This window comes from Meriones unguiculatus, chromosome 4 (assembly GCF_030254825.1).
Source record: "Meriones unguiculatus strain TT.TT164.6M chromosome 4, Bangor_MerUng_6.1, whole genome shotgun sequence".
In the NCBI taxonomy this organism is placed as follows: domain Eukaryota; kingdom Metazoa; phylum Chordata; class Mammalia; order Rodentia; family Muridae; genus Meriones; species Meriones unguiculatus.
This window is the reverse complement of record NC_083352.1, coordinates 61868915-61896592: the sequence shown is the minus strand read 5'-3', so window position 1 is coordinate 61896592 and position 27678 is coordinate 61868915. Positions and strand designations below refer to the sequence as shown.

Below are 27678 nucleotides of genomic sequence, written 5' to 3'. Positions count from 1 at the left end.
CTCAAATCATAAAATCATTTTATTTTTCTCCCAGATTACTGCGATATTCTCCAGCACAGTATTTTCAATCTGCTGCAACCCATAGACTTTTCAACAGGAAATAAATAAAAGAAAAAATAGAACCCCCTACTGACAGTCTATAAACAACCATCATTACATGTATGAAACACTAAACCAACATGAAGTTAAGGCCAATTTGAATATAATGACCTTTGGGTGACACTATTCATACCATGACAGTTGACATAGCAAGAAAATCCCTTATACCTAAAGTCTATGCCTCAATAGGCTGTGTTAAGACCCCAAGAATGCACAGAATGACCTTGGGAGAAAATAAGAATGCCGAACTTTCCTTCCTTCCTCTCTCTCTCTCTCTCTCTCTTTTTTTTTTTTTTAAAAAAAAAAAACACCTACAAAACAACATCCTTGCTCACCAGGCAAACAGAGAGCAGGGATGGGTTCCAGGTGACTGCCAGGCATTGTTGTCTGGCTCTAAAGGCCCACGGGCCACACTGACTTTCTGAGGCAGCAGAGAAGAGGCTCCCCTGTCCCTTGGCTGTTTCACCTGTTTCTTGTCCCAGCTTTTCTGATACTCTCAGCGGGAAAAGGACAAGCTCAAGTTCAATTTTGCATAAAATGAAAGGTCAAACGTTATCTTGATGTACAATACTTACCGAAGCGTATCAGTGAACGCACACCTCAGGTCATGGACGACAGATTCCATCATGAAAGTATATAATAAAACTCATTCCTCCATTCAATTGTGTTGAACTTTTGCCCCCTTACTGCATGCTTAGAAAAATAAAAGACCCTACTTGAAACTAAAAATAAGGTTTTTTTACACTTCATATTTTAGGATTTTTATTTACAAAATGGACTGACTTGTTTTATACAAATTAAAAAACCTGAATTCTTAAAAATAGAAGTAACTCCCCACACTCTTGAGATTGACTTTTAAGCAACCAAGGGAGAAACCTGGTGTTTCTCCATCTGCCCTGGTGCGGCAGCACTCGTTACAGCTGTGACTCCTCCAGGCACAGAGCTGAGCTGCTGGTGGCCCAGAGGCCTGTCAGGTCAGGGTCTGAAGGAGCAAGATCTTCTCATTAATGCAGAAGCGATGCAGCACCACCATCAGGTTCTCACCACAGCGGGAGACCTGGCGTTCCATGGCCAGGCGGAAGTCCTCCTTCACGCCTTTGGTGATGCCTCGAGTGACGGTGTGGTGCCTGAGGTCAGCGACAGGGAAACAGAAGGAGACCACGGTCAGAAACAGCACCAAGGCCTAGTGTAACCTGGATAGGAATCACCTGCCTCATAGCTAAGTATAGTCACACATTTAAAACAAATTCAAAACGAAAAGCTGCAACCAGGTAACCACTCTTGTCCATTCTTCTCAGGCTCAATACTAGGCAGACATTTTTCCTGCCCTAGACTGGGTCATTTTACACAGCCAAATAGTCAATGCAATGTCACCTGCTTCTCCTCTGAGCTTCTGAGGCTCATACAGTGCAGTGCCTTGGGGTGCTTTACGTCCACCCTCACTGGCCTCGCTGTGCAAACCTGGCCACAGACCCCAGAGAGACAGGAGTGGGAAGAAGAACCTAATGTCTAGTCACCAAGGAGCTCCCTGAGTTCTCTGGCAGGCCCTCCATGGCTGGTAGGCCCAGCAAAGCTCAGGCTCCTGCAGAGCTGCTGGGGTCCTGAATGCAGGCCTATCCCCAAGGAGCCAGGCCAGGGTAGATCCCCCTTTGAGTGCTGTGTCCATCCAGACTGTTGTAGAAAAGGCAGGGACCCTGGGGCCCTGAGACAGAACCGTGTCACAGGTTGGAAAGGTGCAATCACTGCCTATGAGGTTCTATGAAGAGCTGTCCAGGTGCTTGCTTGTCTGTGGGTAGGTTAGTGGGAGCAAAAGCCAAGAGGTGTCTAACTGTGCCCCAAGAGCCGTGCGTTAGGACGGGAAAGGACAAACAGAATCCCAGAAAGTGACAACAAAATGAACATAGGAAAAGAAAAGTCCAGCAAAACTCAGTGGACTCAACCACAAACAGAGGAATTTGGGCGGCTAGTTTGGTAATGTGACAGCTTTAGACAAACAAAAGCCACCTCTGTTCCCTACCTCATCCCTAACTCTCCTCCAAGTCACACGGTTTCAGGTAGTGAGAAAACTGAGGCTGTGGCTATCATGCTAAATGCTTCTGCTTCCAAAACACATTGTTACATAGAAAGTGAGAAGGAGTCACAACCCCACAGTGCCACAGTAAAAGATGTCGTGTTTAGACTTGTGAAAACAGAACACTGTGCAACAGCCCACAGCCACGTTAAAGGGAAGGAAGACAGCAGGGCCACAAGGGAACAGTTCTGCATGGACACGTCGGGTCGAGCTGGTTGACTCAGCTGGGTGTCTCTGAGGGTCGAGTCTGGGGCCCGCTGGGCAGACAGATGCACACTGCTTTATGCTGTCTAATCTAATCTGGGTCCCTAGGCTGCAACCCAAAACTGGACCAAGTCTAAATTACATGCATGTACAGGTCATATGTCAAAGGACAAACTCTCCCCTACTACTACTAAAGACACAGATAACTGCTACTCTGTTTGATATGGTCCAGTGGGATTGCCACACAGATGTGTGGCGACAGCAGCACAACTCAATCATATCTGCATCAGAGCCTCTATGCATGTTTGGCTGATGTCAATGGCAGTCGCGCCACACTCAGTGAAGGGCTGCATCGGTTCCCCTATAGCCTGGGTACGCAGCTCAGGTTTGAATAACTGCACCCTATGATGTCCATGCAGCAGTACAGTGCAGGACAGGCGAGTCCCTGCTGGTAAGCGGCAGAGGACTGTAGTTAGGTCTTATGGTTTAACAACAGGAGAATCTAGCTAAATAAACTCAGCATCATTTTAGCTTATTAAATATTGCCAGTTCAGAAAGGTACAATCTGAAACAAGGCGGCCTGCTTAAGGCAGGGACAGACTGTGTGAATGTCTGTTAGAGCAAAACAGTCCTGATCATTAACATGGAAACCCATACTAAAAGTTTACTGTGGTAAATGTATGTCAACATCATATTCATGACCCAACAAAACAGATCAGTTTAGCACTTCCTCTAACAGTCACTTAGTCTAATACAGTTTTATCAAACTTTTGTTTCCCCTCCCAGATCCATAATGATTTTTAAATTCAACACAAACACACTGGCAACTCATGGAGAAAAATTAAAAATGTTACAATATTTACAACCAGATGGCTTGCCAAGGAATGCAGAACAAATCAAAAACAAATAAATAAAGCATGAAAAAGAGCACCGAGGGACAAAGAGCTGAAAACCATGGGCGGGAAAACATGTTGACAGACAGCACACTATGAGCAGGTGTTTTTCCACTTGGTACCTGTCAGCAGTCTGTATGCTGGGCTGAAGCACAGGTAAGAGTCCCTGCTGCGGGAACCCCATGGGAGGGCTAGAAGGCCTTTAAAAAACAGCAAACAGCAGCATTCAAACACCCACACCAGCTCAGCCTGCACTGCAAAAACAACACTCCAGAGTAGATACACAGACTGGAAGCGGACTGTACAGAAACTATCACCTCCACAAGCCCCTGGCCGAGGTGTGTCTTCACGGGGGCTGGGAGAAGCTGAGGGTCCCACCGCACCCGCTGCTGGTGCCAGTCTAGAGGCATCTTGGCTGCTGGTCCCAGAGCTCTGCCCACTTGTGATTTGGAGTAAAGAGGCATCAGTGAGGAAGGGAGAGGTGACACGGTAGTGGGGAGGGCTAGCATCTGAGAAGTCTGATTCAAAATTCAGCCTCCTTCACTCACTCTTTTCATGCCCACGCCAGTCCCAGAAATACACCTGGAGACGCTGGCTAGCCACCTTTGGCGGAACTGAAGCCCGGAACTGAGAGGCCCTTCAAAGAGGACTCAGAACGGTTGGCAATGTTTTCGTTAAAGAAAGGGTGAGTTTGAGATTTGGGAGGGAAAAAGAAGGCTGGAACCAGTGGTTTTGCAGAATTCTGTAATAAAGATTTAGCACATTAGCTGGTAATCATCCCAGAGACTATCTTTTTCGATTCTGATCCAGTCTAATACAACTATTGTACTGTGAACATCAGCATAGAACATGTCTCTAATTTAACATACATCAGCACATATCTATACAACAAATGATGATGAACTTTATGTCTCCTTGTGGCCCGGCACCAGGTGCCTGGTTTTGTACTGTACCTGCTTGCATCCGAGATGCTACAACTAGGACGGACTCACAACCTTACCCCAAGGGGAGGAGAGGTACACTGCTCACAACATCTCTGCCACTCATCTCGAGGGACCACCCAAAAGGTCTGCAATGGCTTCAGAGAATTTGTTTGGACCCAAAGGGAAAAGGAATATAGATAGTTTTATTCAAGAGTCTAATCACACCTCAGTCAGTCAAAGCTCTGTCTTATGCAGTTTGATTCTCTCGGTGTCATTTAGGTATAGATTATCTGAAATACAGATTTCAAATTCATGTTGAGACCCTCACAGAGAACATTCCTACAAGGACAGATCAATCCCTAGTCTTCTTTCCTCATCAACCATGGGTTTTTAGGAGGCTTGTCTTCTATAGAAAGCTCAAGGCAAGTATGGTTAGGTTGATCAAGGTGGGAGAGCCTTGGAAAGCAGGATGGACGCCTTCTTGGACAAGCAACCTTGTCCAGTGACATTATCTTCATACCTGATATATCCTCACTTTAAATCCCAAGTGCTAGGGACTATGTGCAGTTTAATACTGTTCACGCCAAGCAAATACAAGCAAAGGAGAAAGGCCCAGCATAGTGAGGCCTGAGTTCAACTGTTGAGGACTGTCGATTCATTCCTTTACACTGCCACGCACACTCTCTAAGTCATGCGGCAATCATCTTCAGACCAATCCCTCTGCAGGGAGAGTTTGGCTCTAAGGCCATCTATTGTATGACAATCTGAATGGTGGGCTTTTGATGAACTAAAAAGCTTTGTTAACAAGAAGCTTGTATAATCAATTTCAGAACCTAGAAGTCACTACAGAAAATAGGCTACCTGGGTTTCCATATATAGAAGCAGCCTATTCTCACACATAGCTAACGATGCTTGGAACCTGCAGCTAAATGCCCCATGACTTTGTTTCATAATCAAAACAGTCAATGGAGAAGGGAAGAGGAGAGTGTCTAGGGCATCCTGACTAGCAATCTAATTTGCAAAGGACCTCATATGCTCCTAAACATCACCTCAGTTCTTGACTGGAAACATTTAAAACACGCATCATTTCTAAAATGAGAAGGGGATTTCCCAGTCTTCTTTCTGTCCTTCAGGATAGATCCTGCCGGGCCATCCTCTTGCTGAGACATGATAAGGAAGAAATGCCCACTATGGGCCAAATTCCTGAGTTACAGAAATCCAACATAAGCATTTCTTACCTCTCTCCTCCAATGCCCTTAAGATCTACAAAGACAGAGCAAAGGAAGGACTTTTGTTTCCAATAACTAAAAAACTTGCTTCTGCCAAAACTGAGGGATGAAGGAGGAGGTTTCTAGTCTCAGCAATGCATTTCTCCTGCTCTGGGTTCAGCGCCTTGCGTACCTGACTATAATTTACAGGCACTGAGTATGCAGGAAGAAGGAGTAAGCAGACCGCACATGGTGCTTGCCGTAGAGAGTCTGTTAGCCAAACTGCAATGAAGACTGAGGACAGAGCAAGGTTTGTGAGCCATTTAAAATTACCAATGCTCACTAACTTCGTGTTTTCATTGGAGACAAGCTGGGTGTCTGGAATGGACTAGGGGCTCAGGGGCACACCTGGGACAGAGCACTTCCACCATCATTTTGGGGGCAGGTGTGTTTTAGGGGCACTAGAACCAGCTAGATCACTTTGCAGTACAAAAGCAACAAGGAAGCTCAAAAGGGCTTAAGACACAGTTTATAAATAAGAACTGAGGATTCCCCCTCCTAATCCAGTACAATGTTAAGCATGGCTGCTTTAAATTAAAGTCACTTCATGTCTATCAGAAATAAATACTAAACTTTGGAAAGGAAATGGCACATAAAAATTTCTGTCTAATAAAAAATTTCAAAAGTAACAAAAATATCCCAATTTAAGCAACATCCCCCATTCCCGAAATGTAGCTAAGAAATGCATGTCTTTAAGAGACACCCAGGATCAAGTGGACCCTCAAAAACAAAGACCCAGGTTTGGATTCCTTTCCATTAAATTTCTGAAAGGTACAGAAATTTACAAATAAGTCATGCCAGCACATGAAAGGTGAGAACTCAGCTTCGAAAAACAAAAGATCATTTGCTTACTTGATCAGCATTCCTTGATTTGGGAGTAATTCCAGATGAATCTTCCCTCCTTCCTGGGTTCGTAAATAGGCAAATTCCTCCAGCATATCAATGTCTGTGGGGCACATTCAGGTCAACCGACAGGTAACACACTGTCCTGTTCTCCCAGGTGAGAAGGCGGCTCTCCGCAGATAACCTGCTCGCCACCCTCCTAACAACCCTCGTCAGTTCTTGAACCAGAGTTGGTTTTTGCATTAGCCAAACTTGTGCGCGGTCCACCAGGCTGGGCCATAGTGTACATGGAGCGCATGAGCCCCAGCCCAGCCCACCAGACTGAAAAGCACCAGCAGAGGCTTTTCCAGGGTGACCAAACAGACTCTGCATGGCCACAGAGCAATTTCTTAGTAAGACATCGAAGAGACGGTCAAGAGTGGGGAGGGAGGGTCTGGCTGACAGAATACAAATCTACAAGAAGACCCAGCAGACCACATCTTTTAGATGCTTCAAGAAAGGAAATATCTGAGACCCCGGAGAATTTTGTATAAAATGTAATATGATGCATTCTTCTGGGGAAAAGTTATGTAACTTTCATTAGTCTTTAAAAAATACCAAAAGCGGCTGCTCGGGCGAGCATGGGGACATATATAGTATCCTGCAAGTTGAGAGAATATATATTAGAAGCAAAGAAATGAAAGCAACCAAACGGGGTGTACCCTCAGTTCAAGGCTGTCTTTTCCTTTACAAACATGAGACGCTAAGAACTGCCCACCTCACAAAGCAACTCTGCCTCGTTAGCATAACCGCTGGCAGCTTTGCTGGAACAGGCCCAGTGCAATCAACTACTCCCAGGGGCAGCCTCTGTCCCAGAAGACGCCACAGGAGACATTTTTTTTCCATAGTTAAAGACCAAGGTCTATGCTACAAAAGCCACAATCTACGCTAAACCAACTATTGCTAGCAAGAAACCAACTGCTGTTGGCAAGAACTCATATAGGCCATTCTAACTATAGGAATCTTGACTGCCTTTCTGGAAGTCAGCTAGAAGTGAATGAAGAACCATCAACATTCTTGACTCCGTGAATGATACCTTTGAAAGTTCACTTGACTCTTCCAGCTCCATTTCTATCCCTCACTCTTCTTTCCCCACAAGTAGCAAAAGTAGTATCTTTTCTGAGAATGGTTCATAGTGTATGATGCCCTTGTGCGAAACACTCAGAAGCGATGGTGCTTAGTTCAGAGAAAGGATACTTGTAACATAGCTGAAGAAGTTCTCATACTGGAAATTTCCTTGCTGGCAAATCTTACTGATGGCTTTCAGGAAAAGGTTTTCTCCTCGTGGCCACTCCTGTTGGAGCAGTACAATCACATGGCCCAGTGCCATGTCATCTCTGTTATCTGTAAAAGCCCTCAGCTGCAAGACAAAGTTTCAGACAGAAAAAATAAATCCAGAAAGCCTAGGTCATACCAAATATCACTTCTTAAAAGGGGGCACCATATGTCAGGATACACTATAAACCATTATTATTAAGACAACAAAACTGCTGTGTCTCGATGTCCTTCTAAGAAGGCTGGATTCTAAACAGGCCCCGGGTTCCCCCTAGGGTTGTGCACAGTGGGCTGACAAGTCTTTTGACCAAAGCTGGACATGAACAGGTGAACTGGGAGTTTTTGAGTTTGAGATTCAGAGATAGAGAAGGTTGAGTAGTCCTAGTCCTACACAGTGAAGAGAATAATGGGAATTTTGTTGTTGTTGTTTTTTTTCTTCTTGTCCTGTTTGAGACAGGGTTTCATGTATCATAGGTTGGCCCTGCATTTGTTAGATAGCTGAGGACATTCCTGATCTGATATTCTTCCTTCCTCCACCTCCAAAGTACTGGGATTATAGGTATATACACTGTGCCCAGTTTATGCAGTGCCAGGAATTGAAACTAGAGTTTGCGGGTTCTGGGCAAGCACTCTTCAACCTTGGAGGTATCTTTTAAGGAACAACCCTAAGTGGAAAGATGGGCAAGAAGCCATCACTGAAGGGCTTGAGACGATGGTGCAGGGAAGAAGAAAGACATCAAGCAAGAAAGTATGAGCTACAGAAAAGGCCAAAGGTTTGGCGTGAGAGGGAGAGCTGCATTAAATCACACTGCTTGGTCCCAAGAGCTCTAGCGCTTAGGTTAGTGTGGAACTATTATATAGAGCAGTAACCACTGCTGTTGCCTTTTGCACACAAGCCACTGAAATGGCTATACCCCCGGCCCTTGCAGCAGGGGTTGTGGTGGCGTCAAGAGCCTCTGAAACTTTCCAGGGCTACTAGTTTTTGCTGGTGCTGATCCTCATGTCTAAAAGAATTAACTCATACATACATACATACATACATAAATATTGTGACCACAATATTTATATTGCCTTCTTCTGTAGCTGTAGCTAATGCATTCTGACATACACAGCATCAAAAAAATTTCACTACATACCAACCACAGTGGGCAAGGGAATTTGCCTGCCGTACTGTTTATGTAAAGGTACAAAGCAGTGTGAACAAAGCTCTTACTTCATGCCAGTTCATCAGGACATATTTCAAAGGGAGTGCACTTCCTGCTAATCCCACGTTAAGCTCACCTTAAAGCATGCGAGCATCAAGTGCAGGCAGTATGGCATAATAGCCTTACTGGTACAGGGCAGAAGCTTCAGATCCAAACCTAACACAAGGCCAGACTGTTAGTGCAGGTTACCATGAAAGACAACTGCCTTGACATGTTTCACACCCTTCCCCAACAAGGTAACACTCACAGAATTCGTGACACCGCAGAAAACAATTATACTTTGTGAAGATGACATTGGTTTTTGGTGTCTTGATTTCATTTCTCAAATTTCTTTCCTACTCTATCAAATAATTATTATAATATATTTCAAATATATAGAATATTATGTAGGGAGAATGCCATAAACCCAATGTGGTTGTCACTCAGTTTCTCTGTGTGGTATAAATATTTAGCCTACATATATGTAAGTGTACCACGTGTGCAGTGCCTGTGGAGGTCAGTGAGGGTATTGGATCCCCTGGAGCTGGAGTTACAGATGATTATGCACTGCCATGTAGTTGCTGGACACCTAAGCCAGGTCCTTTGCAGGAACACCTAGTACTCTTAACCACTGGGCCATCTCTCCAGGCCTGGTCTCTCAATTTTATACAAGGCTTACACCTGGATAATTCTACTTTATAAAATAAAAAGCTTTAATTTTCAAAGATTTTAACAAATTATCAGAAAACCAATAGAAGCTTCTTATACTGTCTTGATGTCATTCTTTTCTCCTGTTTCAGGGACAGACATAATTCTGAGTATGGTGGCTGTCACTTCTATGCAGTCTGCATGCTTTTGCCACATATGGTTATATTCACAAACAACATAAAGAAATGTCTGGCATGTTTCCAGTCGACTAGGTCAATGGTGACATAACAGGTACAAACTGACTTCTGTATTCCACCTTCTGCGTCTCAGGTTTGTCAACAGCATGCGGAGTGCCAGCCAAGGAATTTCCAGGGTTATTGGAAGGTCCAAACATATATACAAGGGAGTCATATGGTCATGAACACCACAATTGGTTCACAGGATTTCTAAGCTTTCACTATTAAACCCAATCTTTGATCAATCACATTTACACATGACTTCATGTGTACTTGAAGGAAAAATTAAGCAATGACTTTCAAACCAAGATCTCAATGCTTTCCATTATGGCCTGTGTTCTTCATATCTTAAATCTTCCTCTACTCAGAGGCAAGCTGTAACAAGAAATATTTTTTTGCAGTATTTATCCTTTATACTCAAAGTGCAAGAATATTCCATTCCATCAAAAAAGGAACTCATGACCCACTAGGCAAAGACTCAAGTTTTGAAAACACTGATCTAAGGAAATGGTTAGGGGATGAGGAACAGAGGCAGGTGGCGAGGCTCTTATCCTGGCAATGCCGACTCCTCCGTGTTTACTCACTTTGCGGAGCACAGGGATGGCATGCTCCTTCGGCCTCTCAGGACTGGTGCTCAACAGTCTTGCCTTTTGTAATCTGGTCTATACACAACAGTGCTTCACCATATCAGCCTCAATTGCTCATGTCACTGACAGGACGGGCACCTTTTCAGTTCGTGTCCATTTGGAGTTGTTTCTGTCGACCTACTGTTCATACTTTACTTTCTCTCCTCAGACAGGCTGGTTAGCTGTTTTATTGTTGATCTGAAGGATCTTTCTGAAACTTCTAGATGCCAAATTTTTATTGACTTTAGTTGCCACACATTCTTTGTCAGTCTGTGGCTTACCTACTCATTCTGACCAGTCTCCTGGTGGAATTTTTAAGTTTAATCTGACCACATTTTAGTCCTTCTCTAGTTAGAAGGCATGAAGGTTTTCTTTCCTAATTTCTTCTAAACATTTGTAAATTCTAATTCACATGTAAAATTTAAAACTGAAAATATCTTTGTGTAGCCTGAAGGCAGGGGAGGTGTGTGTGTGTCTCATCTTCTGCCTTTTACACCCACTGAAGTGTCATATAAGCTGATCCTCAGCTTTCTGTTTGGTTCCATTATTCAACACCTATGTCAATGCTACACTTCCTCAACTGTTAGAGCTTTACAATCAGCCTTGATATGGGCTGAGCCAGGGCTACCATCCAGATATGTTTCTGTTCCAGAGACACCTGCTTAGTGATGGTCAGAGGGATGGACTGTTTCAAATGTATTCCCAGTAACTTGCTCCACCCTGCGTGCATAGAGGCCCCTCTCTCCTCACTCAGTTACTTTGGTGTCTTCACTTCTTCTGACCTATCTGTGTTGGTTGACTTCTTGATGCTCTATTCCTATGTCTGTATTTTGCCTTTACTGCCTTACTAATTATAGTTACATATTACATCTTGAGATCAGCTATTCTGGACTGTACTTTCATAGATACAAAATTTCAAAGTCTATACTCAGTTTGTCAAATTTTATTTTTAACAAGTTGCCTGCTGGGGTCTTGGTTGGGATCACAGTGAATCTACAAACACATTTGGGGGAAAAATAGCATTTTAACAGGACCAAGTCTTCGCATGAGCAAGCATGTGGCATCACTTTAAAGGCCACCTTTCCTTTCTCTCAGAAACGTTTCGGAATAATCATTGTGGAGGATCTGTGTATCTCTCATCAACCCCTGACTTCAACTGAAATACCTGGTGTTTTTTGAGGTCACTATAAACTATAATCAAACATTTTCATTTTCTAAGCACTTACCAGTATGCACAAATTTAACTGCATTGAAATGTTTTAGAAATTTTACTTATTGATTTCAGTTAGTAGCTTTCAGGAGATCCCTAGCTTTTCTACATAAGCAAATGTGTGATCATGAATTATGAAAGTCTTATCTGTGGAGAGTCTTTTGATTTATTTATTTTTTGAGTTAAGATCAGATTTTAACCTTGGCTGGCCTGGAACTTCCTATGTAGCCCAGGCTGGCCTCAAACTCACAGAGCTTTACCTGTCTCTGACTCTTGAGTACTGGGATGAAAGGTGTGTGCAAAGCTGTATAATCTTTAAATTTTATGCCTTTATTCTTGTTTTCTGATGGGATGGGCTAGTACTTCCTGCCTGGTGAACTTCTGTGCTGAAAACACACCTCCCCATTGAAAGGAAGCAATCAGTATTTTACAGCTAAAGATGATACCAGAGAAATTTTCTTCTCTGCCTACTTTGCTAAAATTGTTTAAGATCACAAATTAGTATGAAGCTTTTCATGAATAATGACAATTGTGCCTGTGCTCCCATTGTCTGGTAAGAAGGGAATCACGCTGCTGTGTCTGTTGGGCCTTCTCCGCGTTTCTAGTACACTGGTCCTGACTCACCCTTCCTGCTGCTCATCTAATCTGTTAATAGTCCATTACACCTGGCATCTGTATCTGTGCACAACAGAGACTGGTCTGTAGTACTCACTTACTGAAAAGCTATTGCCTGTAAGTTCGCCGTATGTAAGTCAGGCTGGCCTTAAGAAAAAAAAATGAGTCTGGACCATTATATCCTACTCTGTGAAAGGACTTTTAGTGCCATTTCTCCTTAAGTGCTTCATAAAATTCACCAGTGAAAGCATTTGGACCTGACATTTTCTTTGTGTAGTTTTTTTTTCAATATCTAAATTTAATTTCCTTTTGCTACAATAAGAGATTTTTTTCTATTTTGTTTATATATATATATATATATATATATATATATATTTTTTTTTTTTTGGTAAGTTGTGCTTATCAAGAACTTTCTAATTTTTTTAATTTTTAAAAATTTCTGGGCATAAAGTTCCCATTACATCTAAGTTTTTTTGTTTTTTTTGTTTTGTTTTTTTAATTTCTTGGCATAAAGTTCCTACTACATCTAAGTTAGTTTTTTTTTTTTTTTAATTTCTTGGCATAAAGTCGCTCATAGCTTATTCTCTTATTATCCTTTTGATGTACCCAGGATTTGCTGTAGTAATGTCTTTTCATTCATGATAATTTGTTTATAATTTGTTCACTTTACATCCTGATTGTAGGCTCTTCCCTCATCTCCTTCCAATTCTACCCTCCCATCCTCCCTCTCTCCTTCTTTCCCCTTCCCCTAGTCCTCAGAAAGGGGAGCTCTCCTCCCCTACCATCTGACCCCAGATATTGGTAACTGTAACCACTACCTTCTAGATTAAGTTTGCTGGGTTTTATCAATTTTATGCATCTTTTCACAGAAATAACCTCTGATTTTTCTCTATTTTGTTGACTCTGCTTTAATAACTATTTCCCTCTTCTATTTTCTTTAACTTGCATATCTATTTCTAACTTCTTAGGTGGGAATTTAGATTATTAGCTATATGTTTGGTTTTTTTTTTTTCTTCAAATGATGTGGAATCAGGTAAAGCTCAAAATGGTCCCAGAGGAGTATGGTGACAACCAGAGGAACATACTCATTAGTTTCTTCAGCTTCCCTCATGCGAGGCAACACAGCAAAGCTGTTCTTCAGAGATAACAAACTCATGAAGAGGAACCGAGGCTTCGGAAAAGACACAGATTTACAGTGAGGGAAAACCTTAGCTCTCCACAGTACCCAGTGGTATGCTTTCACCAGGAACTATGCTGACAAACAAGACTTCACTGTACCTTTCCTAAACTTGGGCTTTACTTTGGAGGGCTCCTCCTGTGATTTCACTCCATCTTGTATGGGTAGCACCATGTAGCACATCAGATCCAGGACTTTCTCACATGTCATCTGAGAAGACAAGACCACAGGTACTTACCTGAAGTGCTAAACTGAAACCATAAGTGTGACTGCAAATGTGACAGCAAAGCAGCAGGCAGTGGGCATGCAGGTTTGTCCTCCTGTGACCACCTCTGAGCGCTCAACAGTGAGCACAGAGATTAAGTCTGTGAAACCAAGGGAACACTAATCTGCTCTTCACTGTTAAAAAAAATACCCTGAATTTGTATATACTAATAAGCATATATATATTGCCTACCTCTAAACTATACAGCAAGTTCAAAGACAGTCTGGGATACATGATACCTTATGTCAAAAAAGAGAAGAAAAAACAAATAATACTGAAGACTAATTTCAAGGAAGTTACACTATAGAAACAGCAAGTAAAAGAAGATCACTGTGATTTTCAGCAGCAAACTAAGTAACAGATCTGAGTGGCAAGGTCAAACTCAAGGAGGAGAGACATCCCAGAGCCCCACAGAGCCCTCAAGAACGCCATGTGAGCCTCCCAGTACTCACTCTGTACTCCCCCAGGGCGAAGTGACATGTGGCCAGCTGGATGAGCGCCCTCTGGTGCTCCAGAGTCCCCTGTCCTGTGATCTGTGGCTGAGAAAGGGACCCTTGGAGTGCCGCTAAGTGATGCAGACTGGCTATTGCCTTCTTATACTGCCCCTTGAAAAGACATAACGGCAAAAAGCACTGACATTAAAACACAGGCGCGCATGCCCGCGCCCACAAGCTTATTAAGCAAGAAGTAGCAAGCATATGGAAGGCTCTTACAGGAGCATCTCTGGAGCAGAGGGGGACTTAGCAAGAGAATAAAATTAATGCTAGATGAAGTTTAGAAGCAGCCATCCCTGGGGATCCTCAGGAGACTGGCTCCAGGAACCCAAAGGACACGGAGATATGCTCAAGCCCCTAATCTAAGACACTAAAGCGTTTGCATGTAACCTATGTACATCATCTTATAAACTTGCCATCATCACTAGTGAGTAAATGCTACACTCTGAAATAAGGGCTAAAGTCTGCACATCAGTAGAGCCACAGTTTGCTCTTCAGAATTATCCACACTGGATTTATCTGTAGGATTTAACCTATGATATGGAGGACCAACTGTACAAAGAGTTTCTGAAGTCTTAGGGTAAATAAAGCCATCACTGGGCTACAGGGTATCCCAGCCAGTAAAGTGTTTGTTTAAGCACAAGCATGGGGACCTGAGAGCAACCCAGAACCCAAGTGAAAAAACTGAGCATGGTTGCCTGCACTCAGGAGGGAGAGAAAGGTGCTTGCTAAGCCCTAGGCCAGAAAAGATTTTGTCTGAAAAATCAAGATGGACAGTTCCTGAGGAAGAATAATACCCAAGGTGTCCTCTGGTCTCTACAAGAGTGCATCTTGTGAAATACTCCAAGATGTGGCCAAGCCCCAAGGACTCACAGCTCACCTTGTGCTAAGACTGGCTTGTAGCAATCCCGCCCTACAGTCACTGTACCTGGTAGATGATCATGTCTGTGAGGAAGATTCTTAGCCACAGCCAGGTGTCTGTCTTCCACGCCAAACAAATTCTTGTAAATTCTGTGTGAGAATCCAAAAGCAAATTCACCCCAAACTGATAAACACAGAAGCAAAAAGGGGGAAAAAACACACAAACTAATAAGAGATGGCCTCTGACCAATGCTGTAGAATCTCTGGTAGGCAGTTAAGCCAGGGACACTTACTGTGGAGATGCAAGGATGACTTTCTTCATGGTTTACTTATTTTAGGTATGCATGTGCTCCATGGCGCAGATGTGGATGCCGGCAAGAGCTGCCCTTTCCTTTCACCATGTAGGTCCCAGGTCATCAGGCAGGTGGCAAGTGACTTACCACTGAGCCATCTCACCAACCCACAAGAAGGATGTTCATATACCAACATTTGTAAGCATATATTACACCCCAAGAAATATACCTCCATGCATTGCCCCATGAATTTTGTTTTTTTTTTTAAAGACAAAATCTTATGTAGTCCCATTTATCTTTTTTTTAAAGGTTGATTTATGACTAACGAAAATTTCTTCCAAAATAGTCACGTACATATCTACAACAATAAATATAACAAAGGAAGCTATCGCTATAATCCCTTAGAAAATATAATACGAAACATCTGACAAGAGGCTGGCTGGCCATGGGATAGGAGGCCAAGGGACACATGTTCACTGCCTAACAGAAAATTAATGGGCCCTGATTTCACAGGAAAGCAAAACTGATTGGTTAGCAAACTCAGTCTCAGGAGGATCTCTGTCAGTTTAAGGCCAGCCTGGTCTACATAGCAGGTTCCAGGTCAGGCAGAACTCCATAGTGCCTTATTCCAAGGCAGCAGAGCTGATGGCAGACAAAACCCACATTGCCTTCTGCATTGCTGAGCACAGACAGCTTGAGGGAGAAGAGAAATAGAGCAAGAAGCAGAAGAAAGCAATACAAACACAGGGATAGGACCAAAAAACGTCCTTCCCACTCTGCCGCAACCCTGATGGTAATACATGGTCTGGTAGGAGTCAGAAATGAATGGTTATTTCAACAGTACTTGAAACAGGCTTCCTGATCAAGAACGAATTCTATAAAATGAGTGGATGGCTAGCCCTGGTTCAACTAGCTATATGAGAGCTGACATTTCCACTACCACAGTGACCATTTAGGGTGTGGTTTTATATGTGAGATTAAATGGTGTGAGGAGCACACGCCCACCTTTGTCAAAGAATTCCTGGGAATAGAGCAGCTCCCAGCTCTCCCGGGCCAGCTTGAAGCTCTCCAGCACTTCAATGGAGTTGCTGAGTTCAGCTTTGCTGACAACAATGTGCCGATTTCTTCCTTTTGCTGAACACTCTTCGTCATCTGAACTCTGCTTGTGGGACAAGAGCGGGATTCACTGAAAGTGACACGTGCAATCTCAGGCTGAAACATTATTTAGTCATTGTTCTGAACGCTGTCTTCCATGGCTTTTATGTCAACGAATATTTACGTGCACGGCTGTTCTAACTTGACATTGATCTCTGATGATAAATAATGACTTTCATCTTGACATTCTCATTCAGTCAAGTTCTACCTTTAAAATTAAGTTTATTGGTTTTGATGAGAAAGTCTTCTAAGTTCAAAACACATCATTTTAATCAAAGTCAAATCAAAATAGATTCTTCCACTGAGAGATAGTAAGTGGCACTTGCTACAGTTTTTCATTTCCTTCGTATGTGACATTAATTAACTGGGTTTCTCACAACAGTCTGTCACACAGCAGAGTCATCTGAAGCTGGTGTCCGCTAAGACACAGAAGCAGCTGCCCAGGACACTGCCAGAAGCAGTGTCCCCTCTGTTCCGCACACACATGCCCAGGGCCTCTGCTGCTGAGGTGTGAGCCTAGAATTTGCATCTACTCAGGAAGACTCTCTAGTTTTAAAGATTTCTACTACTCTTCATTCTGTGCCATACAGAAGCGAGAGAGCTGCAGAGAAAGCCACTGTCACAAATGTCATTGGGCATGGCTAGATACACTGCCAAGACAGTCAAGGTGAAATGAGTTCCTGAACTTCATGCTGTCAAAGAATCTTCGGCCAGTTATTCTACCCAAACACTTCACCATGTCAGCAGCCCCACTTAAATGGTCCCTGGCTTTTTCTTCACTGACGCCAGCCACTAAGGTATGAACGGAGGTTTTGGTGAAGCATTTCGTCTCCAGCTGACCTCATATACGTCGGCTCTTCTTTGTGTGCCTCCTTTCTCTAAAAACGAACACGTATCGTCATTACTTTAACTATGTATATGTGCATGTCTCTGCATGTGGGTATGTGCTCACAGAAGCCAGAATGATGATTTTCCCTGCAAGCACCAGAGTTACAAATGGTTGGGATTCACCTGCTGTGGATGTTGGCAACTGACTGTGCCATCTCTTCAGTCCCAGATGACTCCTTCCTCCCTGCCTTCAGTGTCCGCAAGCTGTCCTGAACCCGGGTAATCTATCCTACCCTTGTCCACTCAGGGATCTCACACACACACACACACACACACACACACACACACACACACACACACACAGTCTTCACAAAGTCTGTCCGAGTTCTGTCCCATAGTAAGTAGTGATGAACTAAGACCCTATTTACTATCACAAATGGTGAGTTCAGTAGTGTTGCAACCTATGAAAGACAAGTTCTGCTTCCAAATTAGGTCAGACACTTATGAAAGAACCCCAGTTTTCAGGGAGACAGTATATGACATTTCAAACAGCTTGCAAAAGTTTAAGAAATATAGCTTGAAATACATCTGGGCTTGAGGCTCTGAGAGGAGGCTCCGATGCAATAGTCCTGACTGAAAGGAACACATATGCGTGTGCCTAAAAGCAGAAGTGCCACTCGGTCAGCTTTCAGGCACACGATCTCAGCTGTTCAGTGAGGCTGTGTGGAGGCCTCTTCTAAAGCTTGATGAAAGCCTTCCTGTGTTCTGTGAGGCTGACCAGGTTGCCCCTTCCATCCTGAGGCCAACATTCAGCACAGCATCTCAGTCCAGCAGCCACCAGTCCCTGGCGGCCTTACAAATTTAACCCATACCAATTAGTCAAAACTCAGTGAAGCAGTTCCTTGACCTGCCTCTCCTGAAGGCACCTAACTTATACTTAATTATACTATCATTCATTAAGTCGCATTATTTTACCTCCAAAATCACATTTTACAAGGATTCATCTCTGGCAAATGACACACACAACCTGTTAGCAATCAAGCACAAAGAGTTACCATGGTCTTTTCTCTTCCCTCAGCCAGCTTCCTCTTCTTGTGTATGTGTTTACTGCGATCAATCTCAATATCACCGTATACATTGGCTACATCTTCCAGAAGAACCAGTGGGACCTGGCTTGGGGCGTTAGGACCTATGGAAAGGAGGACACATGAACATTAAGACTGAAGTAAGAAAAAGAGCAGCGAATGTGAGCAGGAAGTAGGTCAAGTGCCACACGAAAAGAAAGCTTATAAAACCATGGCCGGTGTGACCCTGACTATATAAGCAAGAGCAAACACACAAACAGGCCATGACTCTATACTGAGTTCTTTATAAAGCTGCTCTTTCAGTTTTGAAAATGAATGATGGCTCCTTCTTTGCATTTGCTCTTATGCCTCTGTAAGTGCTTAAACAAGGACCATAGAGTATAAAATGATCATGAACATTACATGCATATCGTTAACTACACACTCCAAGCAAAAACAGAATATATGAAAAACCGTGAAGTCAACATGCAATGTATATAATATGTAGTTTATTTAAATCTTTGTCTATTGTGCTGTCTTAATAAAATCTACGTTTCCAGGTTTTTTTGGTTTGTTTTTTTTTTCCTGATTTTGTATTTTGAGTTTTTTGAGAGAGAGGCTTATGTAAGCAAGGCTGTCCTTAAACTCCTGATCCTGCTTTCTCATCCTCCAAAGTGCCAAGTTCCTTTTCAAACAGAGGAATCAGTATACCTTAGTTTTATACGACCTCTATAGGCCTTAATGCAGGAATTCCTAGTGAAAAATACTCACATAAAAACTTGTCACTCTAAACCAAATTAAAGCATCAACGACAAAGTGTCTGGCAGTACCCTACAACCTTTTAATCTCACACGAGCGTGAAAGCGGAACACGGTAAAACACTGTCTCCTTCCTACCCACACTAAGCCAGTCTTTTGGGTTTTTTACGCAAACATGTGGCTGACCTTGGAAGAGAGACGGCTGTATGCTGCTGACGTACTGGAAGGCGCTCTTGAAGAACACCAGCACGGTGGAGTAGAGCACCTGGTTTTTGTAGTTGGCGTGAGCTTCGCTGTCGAAGCTGCTCATGTATCTGCAGAGCTCCTTCATCCGGTGCAGTATTTCGCTGCAGCCTCTGAGGGACAGGGGACAAAATTCACCTCACTGCCTGTGGCGAAGGCAAAGCTCCAGGGGAAGCGCCACTTACCAGAGGCAGCTCCAGGTACCGGGCATATAATGCTGGTGGTTTTAAGTAAAATGAAACTTTAAAATGTTTTATATCATTTGTTTTATGCACATTAGTATTTTGCCTGCAGGCATATCTGTGTGAGGGTGTCGGATCCCCTGAAGGCGCACGCCATGTGGGTGCTGGGAATTGAACCCTGGTCCTCTGGAAAAGCAGCCAGTGCTCTTAACTGCTGGGCCATCTCTCCAGCCCCTTCAAAAATTATTGTAACTGTACAAATTCATGTGACATGTTTTGATAATCTAATACAGTATCTAATCAAGTCAGGGTAATTAACATTTCTATACCTCAAACATTAAAAAAGAATTATATGTTAGTACACACACACACACACACACACACACACACACACGCACACACACACACGTCCACAAACTGCCCGGTGTACCATCTTAATACACATACAGCGCACCATATACAGATCAAACCAGGGTAATTTTCTTTTTTTGAGACAGGATTTACTATACTGTCCTGGCTGGTTTGGAATTCACTATGTAGATGTCCAGCCCTTGAACTCATAGAGATCGACCTGCTCTGCCTCTTGGGTACTAGGATTAAAGGCATGTGGCACCAGGCCTGGCCCTAGGGTAATTAGGTTTCTGCCTTCATATGTTACTTTGGAAACCTCAAGTCCCTCAAATCACGTAAATTAAATCTATAATAAGCTATTTCAGGGCTGTGGCTCCAGGTCAGCAGTGGAGAACTTGCCTAGCAACAGCAAGAACTCGTCACCACACACAAGCTAAGTTACTGTGAATTACTGTGTGCTTTCTGTTCTGTGAAACACAGTCATTTTTCTTTAATAACTATATTTGATAGTGTCAGCAAATGTTTCCCTGATTCCCTCTCACCATCATTCCCAGGCACATACAATCACTATTCCAAAGGGCAGTTACTAGGGAACACGGTGAATCTGTCTGTGTCTCATTCTCTTATGTCATTTAGGCCCATCCACTTTGCCAAAAATGTCATAATATGATGCTCTGACTGAATAATATCGTAGCATGGCAATATGACACATTCGCTTTTTATCTATGTATGGGCACCTGGATTGGTCCCGTATCGTGGCTACTGTGAACGCAGAGTAACAACCATGAATGTGCAGATGTCTCGTGGCTGCTGTGAACGCAGAGTAACAACCATGAATGTGCAGATGTCTCTTTGATGGGCTAAGTTCCTTTGGGTCAGCTGGCTCATAAAGGCAGGTCTGTCAGTTTGCGGATTTTGCCTAACAGCTGACAAATTATATTCCTATCAACAGTTCACTGTTAGCTATTACTTCTTATCTTTCATCACTGTGGTAGAAACTTGAACATCTTCTGAGACATGTTTATTCACATTAAAGTTACTTTTTACTGTTTGCATGAGTGATAAATTTCCCTTTCTATCTGCTGCTATGGACAAAGACAACTTCATGACAGAAGCATGCCAAGGTAACTTCTCTTTTCTCTGGATGACTAAATCAAGCTCTCAACATCACCTCTTTTAAAATTCATTACTATTATTATTTTTTATTATTATTTTTTTGAGACTGGGTTTCTCTGTGAAGCCAGGGCTGTCCTGAAACTTACTCTGTAGACGTTGACCTCAGAGATCCACCTGCCTCTGCTTTCGCAGCTCTAGGATTAAAGGTGTGCACCACTACACTCAGCACCGTTTCACTGTTTTTAGTGCGGGTGTGTATGATATGCGGGCTGTGTGTGTGCTCGTGTGTAGCAGTGTACGGGCGGTATCAGAGTACAGTAAACGCATGGGCATGAGAAGACCTGAAGCTGAGATCAACAGTCTTTCGCAATTACTTTCCACTTTATTGAGAAAAGAGCTCCTAATGAACCCAGAACAAGCCAATTTTCAAGCTGTCTAGTGCACAGTTTACCCCAGGAATTGTCTCTCCCTCCATAGTGCTGGCATTACGGGCAGCCACCACACCTGCCCAGCTTCAGTCTGGTTCCTCTCCTTACACCGTGCAGCAATCACCAAAGCCCCACTTAAGTAACATTTAGGAGTCTACCCTTCAATTAGGAATCTTTGGACAAGAGGAAAAACTACCCTCTTCTCTTGCATAAATGGTGAAAGTTACAAAGTTTCCCCCCAAAGAAGTATATCTATGCATGATACTGATTTAAAAAAAAAAAAAGGTTTTGTTTTCTACAAGGATTCTGAGATGACACAACCAAAAGATTTGATAAGCAATTCTGAAAATAAACTATTCATTACCGTCTTCCTTTATCCATCTGCCATTCGCATCTCATCCCAACAACATTCAGAATCTTAAACAACCTCTCCCAAGGGTCTACAATCTGCGATGATTTCTCAGTCAGTCCTTCTATTACGTACTTCTGAGAGCTACGTTTGCTCGGAGACATTAAATCAGAAGTATCTTGTGCACCTGAGATGTGAAAAAAAAAAAGCAACCTACAATTATTACCACTACTTATTTATGTAGTATTTGACAGAGAAGATCTGACTATTCATTCAAAAGACAAAAGAACTGACCCTAATACATACAATAGAAAAAGCTCATAGGATATATATAATATAAACATCACATATATATAACCCTACAAGCTACAATTATTACTACTTATTTATGTGACACCAGATAGCGAAGACAGACATCTAAATCTTCACTCAAAGGAGAAGTACTGACACATCAATTACATAGTGCCCTAAAAGGGATCCCCTCGGCAATGCAACCACTTACACAAACTGGAGTCTATAAGGTCACGCTGAAACTGCACAGCTCCGATCTCTCAGGAGCAAAAAGCTCCAGAAGAGGCAAGAGAGATGAAACTGCAGAAGAACCCGGGACAGTTGACGGGGAAGGCCAGCAGATGCCTCTGTATCTCAATGGGCTCCCCACAAAGTCTAGAAACAAACACTGCTGCCCAAAGGTCCTGATTAGAGCACAGAATGATGAATGCTTAGCGGGAAAACTGGGAAAAAAACCAGTGAAGAACCAAGGGTCCTCAAAAAGTGACAGGTTCCTGCAAGGAGCCCAGGCAGTGCCTTCAGGCAGATCGAACCAGTGCTACTGCGGTAAAGCTGGGGCCTGGGGGCGGAAGACAGGTCAGGAGTAGATTATGGTACACTCCGGCCTCTGTTGCTTTTTTAAAAAAAGCAGGGCTGGTTACCGAGGTGCGCAGCATGAGCAGATCCTTCCTTTTGTATGCGTGTGTATGTGTGTGTCTGTGGGTATTAGAAAGCTTTATTTTCTTTAATTCTTAAAATTTTAATTAAAATATATCATTTCCCTTCCCACCCTCACCCAACATTCCCCTCACTCCAACCAAAAAGTTTAAAACATGAAAAAAAAAATTCTAGCAAAAAGTTATAAAGACACAAACTATTTTTTCTAGCTAAGCAATGTGTTTAAGTGTTAAAAGGAGTCAAGTTTTTTAATTCAAAAAGTTTACAGTTACAGTAATTTCCTAGTCAAGACAAAACTTTTAATAAATGTTGTGTAGACCTATACACGCAGAGGTGCACGCGGTGCGTCGAGGCTTCTCTTCCCTGAACTCGTCACCCACTCGCCTTCCAGTCTTGTAAGCTCTGCCACCGCAAGGGCCACACACAGGGGCATCGTTTGTCCTGTACAGTGTTCTTTCCCGTACATCCTGTCTGACCAGGAGTGCTGATATAAACACGAGCTGTTATTACTCAGTACAGCATTCAGCACAGTACCCTGGCTGTGTTGTAACAGCACATGTGTGACATGTGTGACATGTGCTTGCTTTGCTCAAGGACTTGCAACTGGTGGCTAGTCAAAGCAGGAACTGGCTCCTGAGCTATGGCAGGGTGACGTTTGAGGTACCTGTGTGGTGCTTAGCAACTATACTATTTCAGTCGAACTGTCAATACATCCAGAGGACAACTAGTACAACAAGGGACTTCTGCATTATTTTAGCAAAGCCAGGTTGAGCAGGGTTATAGGCTGCTCCAATTACCTTGATGCTGATTTTCCAACTGGGTGGACCGAGTGACATAGTTGATGTAAAATTCAGCTGCTTTGTTCAAGTATTTATATAACAAATTGGCAGGCAAACGAACATCATGGTTGTTGATTATTAGAGGAAGGACATCGCAAACTGTTGAAAGGAGAAAACAAACTGATCAGGCTGCCTGCAGTGGGGTTCTGACAGAAACTAATTTGCATTCCAGTTCACTGAGTGCAGCATCTGAAATATACAGGGGAAATCACTTGAGGCCCGACTGTCTAAACCAGCTGTCCAAAGGACAGCAGTGGAGGGAGGCAGAGGAGCATGCCCATGGACCTGACATCATGGAGGGCGACTGTCCGAGGAGAAGGCTCAGGAGACTCTGCTTCAGATATACACATATGCTATCTACATCCTATCAGAAGTATTGCACGCTAAATAACACACAATCAAGGATCGTTTACAACGCTCTGCCGCTTGAGAAAAATAAACGCAGGATTAACCCTCAAGCTCTGAAGAACTCCTTTGCTATGCGTGTGACCTTTGCCCTGAAATCACAATCCCAGGTACTCTACTTACCCCACAGAAATACTATGAAATACATTTCTTACCAAATAGCTTTCGAAAGCAGTTAACAGGGGAGTCTTGCTCTTCAATGGTCTCAGCTTCCAGCAGCGCCTCCCCGAGGCCAACCTGTATCCACACAAAAGTCACTTAAACGTGCACAGTGTCAGATCTCAGAATTACGGGAAGAAACAGTACTCTCTGCTTGTCACATGACTTCTCAGGGAAACAATTCTACTTTAAAGACTAGAAACATCAGAATACGTCAACGACACCGCCCAGAGGATACAGCTCACCAACCCGACTACCTGTCCACTCTGGCTCATTCTCCTCTCAACTGCCAAAGTTAAAAAGGGGTAAGAGAAATATCTATAAAACTCCAGCACAACAGCGAGGGGGGGCACAAATGAGAACTGGAGAGTTTTCTAAGAAACTGGAAATCAACTTCATCCTGTCAAGATATGCAGAAGTGACAACACTTACTGCCAACAGACCCCAGTAGACAGTCAGAGTTTGTGAACATGCTGTCAACATCTGGGGGACATTCCTTAGGCCGACTATGTCACCTAGAAATGCGTGAAGCGTCGCCTTGAAGGGGAAGAACCAACCGTACCCCATGCTGCACCACCGTCTCAGGGAAGCGCCTCAGGAGCAACAACAGCATCTCTGACCGTTCCAACGTGTTGAAGCATTGTTCCGTCACCTTCAGTAGCATTTCACACTGGACCCGACCCGGAAGCGTTTCAAACAAGCCTGTAAACAACATTTCACCTGTAAAGTGTTTTCTGTTTTTTGTTTCACAAAGAGAATGCTGACCTGAACGTGGTTAAGTGAGGCATTTTCCACACACAACCCTGCAAGCACTCAGCAGTCACCTGCAAACTAGAAGACCTTTGGAACTCCAGAGTATTTGGCACGAGGTGTTTCCTGAATAATCATGAAACATTCGGAAGCCTGATGATCCTGGGGGCAGGAATGAACTGTGTGCTTCATGGCCTTAGAGACAAAGCTATCAACTTGCTTAAGCTGAAATGGTCAAAACCATTTGCTTGTTAATTATCTAGACTTAGGAGTCTTTGGCTATAGCAAGCAATACACCCTCCTGTTTTGTGAAGATCTGGTTTATCTATAGATGTTTTCTGGTTATTGTAAAATGTGTTCAAAATACACTCATCTCTTGATGTCACTGACAGACTGCTATCCCATTTGCTGTAGGGACCATGTGACATCACTGTGGACTTTCACTGCCTCGTATAAAACATTATGTAGGTCCCACTATGACAGGTGTGACTGAGATGTCTCTGACAGAGAAGGTAGTTCAGAAGTGGTTATTTATAAACTATTAGGCTGCTACTGTACTTACTCCTCAAAAATTGGGTTTGCTTATCCTGTGAATCATTCCTCAATGCTGATGTTATGATACTGATTTCTCTCCATACTACTGGCTGGTCTGGGAAATTCACAAACCTGTTTTTAAAAAGAATGCATTAAAGTAAGATGTCAGATTGAAAAGGGTAAGAATACTAGGATTTAGAGAAAACCATTTTTCTTTAGGTGAATGTTTATATGTCAGAATAAAGCAAAATAAACACATTAGTTATAAAAAATTGAGAATACTCATTAAAGTCTTTAGAAGTTTACAGCAAGGGGCTAGACACGTAGCTCAGTTGGTAGATCACTTGTTTATCATGCACAAAGCCCCAGGTTCCATCCCTGTACTCCATCAACCAAAGATGTGGCTGTGAATGCTTGTAATCACAGACATGAGACCTCGTCTCAGAAGGGAAAACAAAGGCAGCTGAGAGCCATCACTCATTCATCTTTTGCATATACATTGTGACCTACCGGTAGCTCCTGCTGCCATGGCTTCCTCACTAAGAGGGACTGTATCCTTAAACCCTGAGACAGGATATACCCTTCTCTCTAAATTGTTTAATATCAGAAAAAGTGATACTGTATCAAAAAAAAAAAAAAAAAAAAAGACAAAGGGAAATCACAGGCCATAGACAGCCAAAGGGTGTGATCCTTGATATTGCAGTGATCCTTGATATTGCTTTGTAGTATGAGGAGCTCAAACTTAAGAAGCAATGTAGTATGATGTTGTTTTTCCCACGACACATGTGTGGTGGTATAACCTTTGTCCCAGCTATGAAGGCCTCTATGGCAGGAGGGGCAGGGGAGTCTGAGTTCAGAACCACTCTTCCCAATAAAGTGAGATTCCTGTCTCAAGAGAAAAAAAGAGGGGTGGTGGTGGATAAGGATAACCATGTACGGACTGGAGAGTGTGGAAAACTGGCAGAACTATGTATCATTTGTGGAAACAGACATTTAGGATATCTTTTTTACGGAGTAATTTGATGGATGACAAAATGCACAAATCCCTTGGCTACAAAACAGAAACATCAAAGTACAGATACAGACTTACTGATATTCCAAACACAGTTTAAAACAATAGGAAAATGTGCACTGAGAAAAAGAAAGGCTAAGAAGTGCTACACGGGCATCAAGAATGACATCCGTTGCTATAGCCCAGACATAGAGGGGTCCATAACGGTGGCTGATGAAAGCAAGCTTCAGAGGAAGAACACAATGGCCTCACTTCTGTAAGCCCCCCAATGAATTTATATGTTTGCATATTGATTTACAGATACACACAAAACTCAAATCTGGCTTAGGAGATTTCAAATTTCATTCTATCATGTCTATGCTTTTAAACGAACATATGTTTCTTAAATAAACCACTAGGTACAAATTTTGGAATCGAAATGCAAGAATAAAAAGTTATCTCTGCAGAAGTCGGGTTGCCAATTAAGAAGTTCTGGGTACCAAGGGCACACATGACCTTGCAGAGCCCCAATTCCTATGAATTGTTGGTATCCGAAGAAACCAACAAAAGCTCCCCGAATGAACCCAAACAGTTAACTCACATGTCATACAGCAACCTCCCCGCAGTGGCGGTCCTCTCTGCGTTCCGTTCAATGGTGTACATCTCATACTGAAAGGAGGCAGAGGAGGGTCAACACCTTACGTACCACGGTGGCGGGTCAAGTTCCAGCCCACCTGCAGCATCACTCAGAGGCGGGCCTTCCCCCAAAACACCCCCAGGTGAAAGGAGGGCCTGAGCACAAAACACTTCCCGGTGGCCCACAGGACTGGGACTCGGAGCTCACTCCTTCCGCAGGGCTTCTGGGATCAAGTGGGATAACGTCTCAAAAGTAGCCACAAGGATCAAGCAGTGATTGGCCTGGGCCCTAGCGGCGATGATGTGCGGGGTAGGCCCAACCAGACCAGAGTCTAGTGTGCGGTCCCCCCCATGCAGGCGCTGGGCAGAAGGCTGGTCGGCCGCAGTGGAGCAGGGCAGCCAGGGGCGTGGGGCGGGAGGGGAGGCCGCGCCCGGCCCCCGGGGCCCCCGCCTCCGCCGAGCGCTCCTTCCGCGCGTGCAGACGCGCGGGCTCGGACTCACCTGGATGTTGAAGTCGGCCGGGTAGAGGCTGCGGGCCGTGATCAGCCACGCCTTGGCTGCCCACAGGTCCTGGGGCACTAGTTCCCGCGCTCGCTGCACCAGAAACTCACAGTCGCCCTGGGCCGACATGACCGCGACCGCCGGCCCATCCGCCGGGGACTCCCTCGGCGCCGCCAGCCCGGGGCGCCCTGCGCATGCCCAGTGCCAGCCAACCACA

The 27678-nt window shown here is 43.6% G+C and overlaps 1 protein-coding gene across 10 annotated transcripts; it reads right to left on the bottom strand.

Moving 5' to 3' along the window:
* Nucleotides 1-27678, bottom strand: Ints10 (integrator complex subunit 10). 10 transcript variants are annotated; one of them, XM_060381892.1, is made up of 19 exons: nucleotides 27462-27667; nucleotides 26926-26993; nucleotides 25362-25465; nucleotides 24612-24751; nucleotides 24046-24127; nucleotides 23444-23584; nucleotides 21714-21885; nucleotides 19216-19385; nucleotides 18263-18396; nucleotides 16230-16383; nucleotides 14999-15081; nucleotides 14029-14181; nucleotides 13413-13521; nucleotides 8897-8976; nucleotides 7538-7700; nucleotides 6311-6404; nucleotides 4268-4345; nucleotides 3390-3467; nucleotides 1-1226 (listed from the first exon to the last, which is right to left on the bottom strand). In XM_060381892.1, exons 1-19 carry the CDS (start codon nucleotides 27588-27590, stop codon nucleotides 1070-1072), a joined length of 2289 nt encoding a protein of 762 aa, XP_060237875.1. In that variant the 5' UTR covers nucleotides 27591-27667; the 3' UTR covers nucleotides 1-1069. The 10 variants fall into 10 exon arrangements, with proteins under 10 accessions (XP_060237875.1, XP_021519819.1, XP_021519818.1 ...); XM_021664144.2 differs by lacking the exon at nucleotides 3390-3467 and having other exon boundaries at nucleotides 27462-27678; XM_021664143.2 differs by lacking the exon at nucleotides 4268-4345 and having other exon boundaries at nucleotides 27462-27678.